Source organism: Hippoglossus hippoglossus, chromosome 5, assembly GCF_009819705.1.
Source record: "Hippoglossus hippoglossus isolate fHipHip1 chromosome 5, fHipHip1.pri, whole genome shotgun sequence".
Taxonomy (NCBI): Eukaryota; Metazoa; Chordata; class Actinopteri; order Pleuronectiformes; family Pleuronectidae; genus Hippoglossus; species Hippoglossus hippoglossus.
The window spans coordinates 7,170,176-7,180,931 of NC_047155.1; the positions used below are offsets into that span (position 1 = coordinate 7,170,176).

Consider the following 10,756-nt stretch of genomic DNA (forward strand, 5'->3'; position numbering starts at 1 on the left):
AAAAAAAAACCCAGCCTTTTAAAAACAAACACTAATGCCTCTTAAATCCTGTCTGAGACTTTGGTGCCAACGATTGATGGTTTTTATGGTCGTACTGAAGCCGGAATCAATTTCAAGTTTTTGAGACATGATGGACAATAATTAAAGGGCATGAAAGTCCTACAAAGCGTGGCCTCAGGGATCTGAATTACCATGGTGAAAAGAACATAATTCCCCCAAAAACCAAAAGGGGGTTTGTTGAGGTCGAAGCCAAGAAAAACAGCAAAGAAAGCAGCACAATTCCTGTCAATCAACATTTTAACTGCTGTTCAGCGAAAAAAAAAAGCTTCAAATGCTAAATCTAATTAGGAAAGTGTGTGCTGTCTCGAAAACAGGAACGGGAAAGTGGGATCGAAATAATGAATGACAAATGCGTTCAACTTCCTACACCTGGATGTCAGTGATTCCACCGACGGACTTGCCAAAAACGTCCATCTGGAGTTTTTCAGGACATTAAGCGCTCAACACCTGCAATTTAATGAACACGCTGCAGGAAACAGCTAAAACTATTCTGAAACCATGTGGATGTTTGAAATCTCCAACAGACCAGCATGCCAAAGTGATGTTTTTGTTCCAGAGTCTCGGTGCACGCTGTGCTAATTAACACTAATTTAAATGAACCGTCCGGCATCAAACACAACTCTTCTCTAGAAACCAGCACCAACTAGTCTCCTACAGGCAAAACTCTCCCAGCCATACCGGTGTGGGGGGTTAAACGAGCGCAGGATGTTCAGCGATAAAGGGGAAAAAAACAGAAAAACAAAGCAGGTTTGGCGAGTGAGAGCGTAGCGCGGAAGAAAAGAGGCCATAAAACAGTGGGCATTAAAAACAGACTGTAAAGAAAAACACAGTGAAGTAAAAAGACAGGTGTAAATCATGGGGAGAGCAGCTCAGATGGTTTCAGGACGGCAAAAACCAGCTCGGAGAGCGCCGGTGCAACTGGAAGAACCTGCCCCTGGGTCACAGCACAACAGGTACAGACTTGTTAAGGAGAGTTCTGTGTGGAAAGAAAACATTCACCTCCGTGTTGAAGATGTGACATGAGCACAAGAGGAAGAAAAGTTTCTCTTTAGGGCAATTTTTGTTTTTCTTTCAGCCACACGTCTCTGGGGAACGCGTGGTTTTCTCATCTTTGTGCGTTCATTATGTGACTGATTTACATGTAATTGTTGCTCTCTTGTTGTTTCTCTGGCTGTTTTCCAGTCGACTTACCATACATCTTTCCCTCGTCTGACAGGATGATTTTCCTCCTGCCACAGGGAGGGTAGATGGCGAGGGCCTCCTGGAAGCTCTGCTCGATGTCCGGGCTCCACACGCCCTCGGCGTCCCCCTCCATGGTCTTCTCATCAATGTCCCCGTCCAGCCCATCTTCTGGGCTACCGTTGGCGCTCCACTCGTTGGACGCAATGGTGGCGGCTCCCCCTGGGCCCGACCCCGAGCCCCAATATCAAAAGATCTGTGGGAGATCTGTGGAGAACAATGTCACATGAATAAACATTTTATTCAATGATGATAAGACTCTTTAAAGACACTTTTCCAATGGTCAAAAAAACAATGGCGACATATTACATTGTGGTAACTACAGTAACTTAATCACTGTAGCAAAAATCGTCCTGATGCTGTAAACACCACACACCTGAAAACAGTCAACTATTTACTCCAGTTTGAGTGTCCAGCGGTTTTAGGAAATAACTTTATATATTTATGACCCATTTAAGAAGGAACAACTGGGTTTAGACCTGAGAGCCACAGACAGGGTAAGAAAGTCCATAGAGACCTAAGAGATGGACGACCAAATTTGGTTTTTGCATGGAATTTGTTGACAAACACAAAACAGAACATGACCATTGTTATACATAAGAGCATATATTCCTTTCCAACAGGAAAATAATAACAATCACTCCTAATTCTACATTTTTCCCGAATAAAACCACTTTACCACACAAGCCACAATTGTACAGCAAAAGGATATTATGGGGGTTGCAATACAAAAAAAAGTCAAGCATTAAAAAAAAGTTATTGTTTTAGCAGGAACCAGAAATTCTGTACTGAATTACAAGCGAGTTCTATTCTCAGTATTACGCAAAATACCAGCATATACTGCTGTTATCAATGTTGTCCATGTGGCCACAGCTGGAACTGCAGGTCGTGCGATTCAATCTCGAAGATAAATCAATTACAGCTGACGTGAAGAATAACAAAGAAAAAGTATAACTCATCGATTGTGTCTGAAAAACAATTACAAGCCACAGTTTGTCATATTAATTTGTGACCTTCTTGTGAGGTGGAAATTGTCACGTTTGGCGAGAATGAGGAAGCGTGAAAATGCTTTTGCCGTTTGTGTTGGTGGAGCAAGTTGAATAAATGGTGGACCAGTGTGCTCGGAATACATCTGTGGCTGCAGTGCAGACAGGTCAACACACTGAACTGCGCTGACCTGCAGACAAAGAGGTCAGCACGGTGAACGGGTACATGATACAGTGCAGGCTGCCAGCAGTGTCACTAAAAACACATGGAGCAGAGATTTAATATAAACTCAATTCAATTATGTCGACAACCTAATTAGCAGTTTCCCCACTTCAGCCCTGCCAAGTGTGTTTGGAGCTTTTTCCTTTAGAAATCCACATAGAGTGAATTATTTGCTGCAAAGAGGAAGAAGCAGAACTGTGCTCGCTCATAACAAACATAATGAAAATGCAGCTTGAATAATGTTGTTCATCTATAAGTCACAGTTTTGTCTTCCTCTGACCTTTTCTTTATTGCAGTCGTTAAATTTGCATGAGTAAACAATGTTAACCGTAATTATTACTATAATTTCCTCAATTTAATTTCTCTGAAACGGCCAAATGAATTCAAGATATTCCATAAAACTAAGTTTAAAGACCTCACTAATCAGCACTGGCCTCAAAGAATTCTTGTGGTCTGGGAACTGTGTTCCAGTGTGGTTGGCTTATGGCTGACTGCAGGCAAAAGATCTTAAGTATTTTTCAAGCTGCCTTTTCAGCGTTGTATTGTTTCTAAGATGGAAGTCAATGAGGTAACCATGATCCTCAAAGGATGCTGGTGTCTCTGCTGCAGCATTTTAACTTTAATGGATAAATGCACTAACGTACAAAAAACGAGAGTTCCTGTGGGGAAAGACTACAATGATCCAATCATGCAAACATTTAGACATAAATATAATAAAATGTAAAAAAAAAAAAAAAATAGGAGACATTATCTGTTTTCAGATGTTTTTTGTTTCATTAAAAGCCACATTTGACCTCTTTTGCACACGAGTCAAAAAATAATAACAATGTGGTTCTCGTAAAAATCAGCCAAGAAATGAAGTTTCGGTCCTCGCATGTGTGGTAGTGCTCGCATGTCACAGTGTAATTACACCAAAACTGTGGTGAAACAGAGTGATTTTATTGTATCGGGATATATTCATGACGGAAAAGAGGGTCTCCGATGTAAATCACAAAATATAAGTTCAATGAAACGTGGCAGTTTATTACAGCTCAGAAAAAAATCTCCCTTTGTCTCCGCTCCTCTGTTTACGTGTCAGTATTTACAAAGATACACGTTAGCAGCAGTTGCACCAAATCCTCCGCGAACAAAGTGGTGAAAAAGCAAAGCTGCAGGATTAGTGACGTTTCCTTTCTGTCCACGTGTCGACCAAACCAGCGACACACTGTTTCCTGCAGTGAAATGTAACATACAACACGAAATGCTCGGTTGTCACAGAACTCAGAACGAGAGTTTGACTGATATCCTCCCGAGTCAAACTGCAGCTAATTTTAGCGGAGAGGGTACCGGTTATGGCGGACCCTTTGCCAAGAGGGTCACACTGTTAAAACTCAACACTGAAACCCAACACTCATCAGCGGCTCAAGTGACCCGTCTACATCTGTGCAGATCACAAGGCTGGATCCCAACCAATGGCAACTACATATTCAACCAGAGTTTGGGTTAGTTTGATAACACTCTGTTCTGATATTTGTGCAATTCAAATGAAAATCACCAAATCAAAACCCCAAAGATATTCAGTTTGTTGCCATACAAGACAATGTAAAAACAATAAATCTCCTTATTTGAGAAACTGGAAACACTGAAACTTCTGAAAGTTGTCATTTATTCTAAAAAGGTTTGATTTCCTCAATAATGTTTGACTTAAATCAACTATTCAATGAAACTCAAACATGTATCCCAATATGTGGATGAGGGAATATTTGCCATTTTACTGGCCTGACGAATAATCAAGCAAATAATTAATCAATGATGGAACTAATCTCCCCCCAAAAAAATTAAAATCGAATAAAGTCTAAATGTATTAGCAAATGGCTTTCATGACAGTCTGTCATTAACTGTAATTTAGTTTATTTCATTGTCTGACTCATCTGTAGGAACAATGAGTAGTAGTAGTAAACTTGAAATGCCCGTCTTTGTCTCAGCCTCTCTGCAGATGATGCTTGTGTGTGTGTGTGTGTGTGTGTGTGTGTGTGTGTGTGTGTGTGTGTGTGTGTGTGTGTGTGTGTGTGTGTGTGTGTGTGTGTGTGTGTGTGCGTGTGTGTGTGTGTGTGTGTGTTATGAAAATGTGTTTCAGGAAGTGTTTCATTAATGAATGCACAGGTGCTGTGGGGCAACAGCTCCAGTGAAGCTTGGGGGCAACAATTAAAGAGCGGGGGTACAGTGAGGAGGAGGAGGGAGAGAAGGGAGGGGAGAGGAGGGTCAGCCGAGCCACTCTATTGTTTATCTCCAATTATAGCAGAGAAAACACAGCAGACCTTCGTCGGCACGGCGAGCTGTGAAGAGCCGCTCGCGGTTTGTCAGCGTGTAGCTCGGGGATCTGACGACCTCGATGGAGCCCCGAGTGCTCACAAGAGTGTGCTCGAGTGAGGTGCTGCGAAAGAGAGGCTCTTCAGCTGGCGAGGAGAGCAGGGGCCTGAATTCCAGACATGTCCTTATTAAGAAAGAGCCTGCGAGTGTTCACTGTTTCTCCTCCTGCCTCCCTTGTGTCAACCCAACGCCCTCCCTCCTCTGCCTCACCCCCACCGCCTCCCCCTCCCTTCCACCCAGCGCTCAGAACGTCTCTACCCAAATAAGGAGAGGAGACCAGGGGATGCGTGTATGGGAGGAGTGGGTGGCGGGTGGGTGGGTTGGTTGGTTGGTTGGCTGGCTGGAGAGCAGAGGGGGAGAAAGGGGGTGTGTGTATGGGGGAGAGTGAGGGGGAGGGTGGTCGGAGGGAGGGGAGGGGGGGGTGTCCAATTTAGGCGTCCACTTTGGGGTCTGGAAAACAGTGGGATTGTTCCAGCTGGAATGCAACATCAGCAGTGAACACGCTTCGTGACGCGCAGAGAGCTCAGACTGGAGGGAGGGCGCTGTCAGCGGAGCCATGTTTCAATACATCCTCGGCCGGAGTCACAGGATTTAAATCAGGACAATAGTCTCCACTTCGTGATGAAAGCGAGCGGAGCATCAACTCACAGGGACACTTTCATGGACTCAAATGCGACGGCAATAGTTTGACAATGGGGGGGGGGGGGGGGTTCCAATAAACTGATTTAAATTTTAAAGAGCTTTGGGATTTGGGTTTTTCCATCGGGACTTTGTGCCAGAACTTCATCTGAACAGAGAAGCTGCTGTGATTAACATATTGATCAGATTCAAACAGCTGATATCAGCAGCACTGGAGTGTCTGCAGGAGAAACTCAAGAACACAAAATATCATAGTAATGACTCACAGCAGATTGAATGTGACGTTGCACACACACTACACACTGTGGCTGTAGCGGGTCAAAAGTTTGCCAGGGATGTAACTAAGTACATTTACTTCATTACTGGACTGGAGTACATTTTTCATGTATCTGTACTGTTACTCCTCGACACATATCAGCAAATATCTGTATTGCATTTCGTGTTCACATAGTTTTGAACATATTTAAAAGTAATCAATAATGAGAGGGGGAATCGATCCACTGATCCAATCAGAGCGGGCAGGTAACATTAGACCCCGCCTCCTTCTGCAGCCGCATCACTGGTGAAGAAACACCTGAAATGAATTCTGAGGAGACTCTGCTGCATATAAGCTACACTCGACAAATACTTTTACTTTTAATACTTAGTACAAGTACAGACTTATGTTTACTCAAGTAGAACATTTTAATTTTTTACTTAAGTTACATGTTTGAGTACGTCCTCCACCACTGCTGCCTTGTCCTGTCCACTTGTGTCCTTGTGCAAACACTGACAGGAGAAATGGTGCATATTGGCTATAATCTATTCAGGTAACTTAGAATACAAAGAGGCTCTGACAAATATTGATTCGATGATCAATAATCAAAATTCACCTTAAAATACTTTGAATACTGAGTGACCATATCAAGCAAAAAAAGCCAAATAATTCCCAGTTCAAAGGAAGATTTGTTGTTCTGGGTGTTAGGTAAGGTTCAGGTTTTTAAGCTCGGGGTCAAACTAAAAAGGACATTTAATGACATAACTTGTGACAACAACTTTTATTTTCTTTTTTTTTTCTTTTTTAAAGCAAGTAAGTTTATTAGCTGCAGCCGTTGTCTCATGCTCAAACCTGTTTGTGTGACTCCTCTGGGCGTTTGCCAGACGACAGGCTTTAATTCGGATGTTGATTGAATGACGCGCTTTTCTCACATTTAACACAAAAATCAAGGACACACCTCCCCTCCCACTTTCTGGGATTTGGGCCATGAGACTCTAAGACCAACATGCTACAGAATTCCAATGTGCAGCAGGAATGTAAATAACGCTGCAGAGCTATGCACCTCGCCCGTTCATTCAAACGGCGCCATTCATGCACCAGAATCCCTCTTCCCATTTTCCCAGCCCTGAACGGGGCGATCGCATTGCAGTCTGTTTTCAGCAATCGGCTTATCTCTGCTGCAGCTCCATCTACGAGCTCACCAGTGTTTACTGGCGCCGGTAACTGCCTCCCTTTCCCCCTTTTTCTCCCTAGACAAGACTGTGTGTGGAGAAACCTACCAGTGAATTCCAGTAATTCTACTGAGTCACTCTCAGGCTGCTGGGTCACACAGAGGAAAGCTGTCGGTGCAGACTAAATCAGGGAAAGGTCCATTACAGACATTTGTATCGCAGACCTTCGTTTAAACTGGGCCACAGAATGTATGAAATCCCTTTTAAGGAGGAAAACTAAAAGCCTGCTTGTTTCAGCAATAAATCCACGGCCTGTCAAGACTTTCAGCAGTTGGCACAATAACACTTAATCATAAACGGCAGAGATGACAATTTTTTTCATCTCCCGCTGAACATGAGCTCATGGCGCTCTCTGACTGACCAACCACATGGATTTCTACTTACACATGTGGAATTTGAAAGTGAGGCAAGGCGTTGAGTCAAAGTTACTCTGTCATGTCTCAGATTTTTATGGCCCGATTGGCAGCATCTCCTCACCAGTCCACAGGTGGGAAGAAAAAAACAATGTGTAACTTACCGAGGTTTAAGACCAAACAGGATGGATCACAGGAATATATTTGAAACCGAGATTAAACAGCCCACCATGAGAGCCATGGCAGCCCATTGAGCATTAGACTAGAAAAGCCAGACATGTGTGAAGGTGAGGTACAATATCTATTTGATTCTGAAGACCTGTAATGACCTGTCGGAAACTAATGCAACTATTTTACGAAACAAACTTTTCCCTCCGTGTTTCGGCCTCTCGTCCACACGCAAGAACAGCGTTTATATCATTAAAATTTAGGTTTTTGTAATGACTCGTTTAGGCTCAACGTTAGATACACATACAGAAACGTTCCTAATCCGTATTTGTGCTCCTCTTCTGAAAGCTTACGGATACGGTGAAACTGACAGAACGGAGCAGTTCCACCGGAAGTCAATAGGGGGCGGTGTGGCCAATAGTTCAAGCAAGACAACCAAAGGTCACGAGGAAGAAATTTCAACAAAAGCGGAACATTTGCGGGGTTGGTAAGAAGCTACTCACTTCGCCCGCTCGAGTGGACAAACAGACGCTTTTGTCTTTTTCTTAAGAGATACATTAACACAACCTTCTCCATTGTCGCAATGTTTGTTGTTGGTTCTCGACTCTGCGCTGCCCGCTCGTTTATTGCTGAACAACCATGTAGCAGTAGTGTAGACGGGGCCTTGGTTAAGGTTAAGTTAAGGTTACATATTTCCCAGATTCAGCTGTGGTTTTTCTCGAAGCAACTGAATTCCGCCAGAAACTGGCTTCTCCTCGTAAGCAACACAACAAGTCGGAGAAACTCTAAATTTAATGATGTCAAGACGGCCCGAGCTCGATGCATAAAAACAACCTTTTTGATGTAACTCGTTAAACATGTCGTAAATACCAGACAACAGAACAACAAAGGGGATATGTGCATTTTCTCAGGCCAGTTCAGAAGAAAAGGTTGGTGCACAAATCTTCTAGTTGTTTTTGCACCGTGGGACCAGAATCATGGAATTACAACAATGAAAGTGGCCACATTCTTAATGAAATGGACAAAAAGAATAAATGTAAGCACTAATGTATAGCTTGGCCACTTGGGGGTAAGGGTGGTCGATCTACCCAAAAACGTACATAACTTTTGACGCACATCCACGATCCAAATTGAGATCTTTCCTTTTAATTACCTCCGCCAAGGAAGTTATGTTTTCATACCTGTCCTTTTGTTTGTTTGATTGTAAGAAGGATTATGAAAGAAATATTCAACAGATTTACATGAAACTTGGTGGAAGAATGCAACATAGGCCAAGAAAGAAGTATAGTAACATTAATCTTTACAAATAGATATATCTGACCATGCTACTGATATCAAGTTCTGCTTTGGCACCAGCTCCTCATCCACTATGCTATTAACTTCATAACAGTGAATCGTTTTTGCGCATTAAAGAAACCCTATATACAGACATCTGATAGAATTTGGCTCAATTTCAGCACAGCCATCTAGCAGCTTATAATTCTGTTGGTTTGTGAGTTTAGCTCTGGATTTACATCCAGAGCTTTAGCGGGAGGATATAAACAATGTCTATGAACCACTTGAAAAGTAAATTGTGTGGACGTCTTTGAGATTTATCACATAAAAAGCCTCAGATCACCCAACTCTGCTTTAGGACAGTACAACAAGCACTGGTTCTGATCTCTCTTATCAAGTTGATATGACAAACAGGTTAACACAACCTTGAAGCTGCATTAGTTTGCATTTGGAGTCAGGCTTTAAGATGAATGTAGGATCAATGTTCATTTTCCTTTCAGCTCATCAATCATTTAATCCTCTGTCCTATGTTCCTATGTTGTTGTAGCTGGTTGTTCAACTGAAAATGCAGATTATTTCAGATTTCAGATTTAAAGGTAGAGAAACAGGACATTTCTGCCACTGGTTTGGATTTAGAGTTTTTAAAGTAGTTTTCTACCTCCACCAGGGAGATTATGTTTCCACTCCTGTCCATTTGTTGGTTGGTTTGTTTGATTGCAAGCAAGATTACACTTGAATAAAATACCACTAAACTTGGTGGAAGGACATTGAATGTGAATTTGTTTTTGGTACGTTTGGTACATTTTCTCTTTTTTACCAAGGGAATAACTCACAGGGCTTGAGCGAAAGAAATCAGGCACATCGAGGGAGCCGATATCTATGAATGTGTGAAATTTGGTGCAACTTGATTAGATTTAACGGGACTGTTGGGCCTTGGCGGAGGAATGTGACATTCACCATGATTTGTTGTCATCAAGGTTCATTTTTCTCCATATCACATACAACACTACTTCTATCCAGAGCTCAGCACACCCCCATCTCCATGACTCAGTTTTACTGACTCATGTCCTGTTGCAGATTGTTAACAGATTTCCATCAAATCTGTCTCCTCTGCTGTTGATCCCGTTGTGTGCTTGAACGTCTCGGCAGAGCCCACTGGCAGAACCTATTTACCACCATCTGTTTGCAAACCAATACCCTACAAGATTTATTCCCTTCCTTTAAAAAAGCAGCCTTTGTTAGGTTGCTGCTGGAGTTGGGACACTTGTTGGCAGAGAACAGACCCCTGCTGGCAGCCAAAAGCCAACCCCCCCCCAACCACCCACCCACTGCTCAGCAGAGAGTTAAACACACCTCCACCGAACACAGTAACAAATCCACAGCCTGAAACTCCTCCGCATTCGAACCACACGTCTTGTTAAGGGTTGAAGGGCGCTCACAGATGTAGAGTGAGCGTTGACCATCGCAGTGAGACCCCCACTCCACACACACACACACACACACACACACACACACACACACACACACACACACACACACACACACACACACACACACACACACACACACACACACACACACACACACACACACACACACACACACACACACACACACACACACAGACTCACACATGGAGCAACAGCCACACAAACACACACTTGAGGAAACAACAGGACTTGGCGGCAGAAGGAGCAGCTGCTCTCTAAGGTCAGATTACAGATAAAGAAAACATTTTAGGTTCCAGGCCAGGAGAGCTGCTCTCTGACAAGAACTGGAAACGCTGCTCTTATTCCTCCTGACACACAGGAACGCACACAGATGCATTTACAGCAAATGCACATGTCTAACAGTAAACACAGCTTCCTTAATTTGCGAGATAAATCGGAGGTGATGAGCTGGATTGAGTGTCGGGGGCCCATCTGCTCCACGTTGGCCGCAGACGCCGCCTGCCTTCCTCAGACTCATGAAAGCAC

The 10,756-nt window shown here is 43.2% G+C and overlaps 1 protein-coding gene across 6 annotated transcripts in view; it reads right to left on the reverse strand.

The window, feature by feature from the left end:
- tead3b (TEA domain family member 3 b) overlaps positions 1–10,756 on the reverse strand; it is a 31,152-nt gene that overhangs the window by 15,654 nt on the left and 4,742 nt on the right. For all 6 annotated transcript variants that reach the window (XM_034585245.1, XM_034585241.1, XM_034585243.1 and 3 more), the window contains exon 2: positions 1,252–1,506. In XM_034585245.1, the coding sequence (XP_034441136.1) occupies positions 1,252–1,375 (124 nt within the window). In that variant the 5' untranslated portion in view covers positions 1,376–1,506. The remainder of the gene's footprint in view (positions 1–1,251; positions 1,507–10,756) is intronic.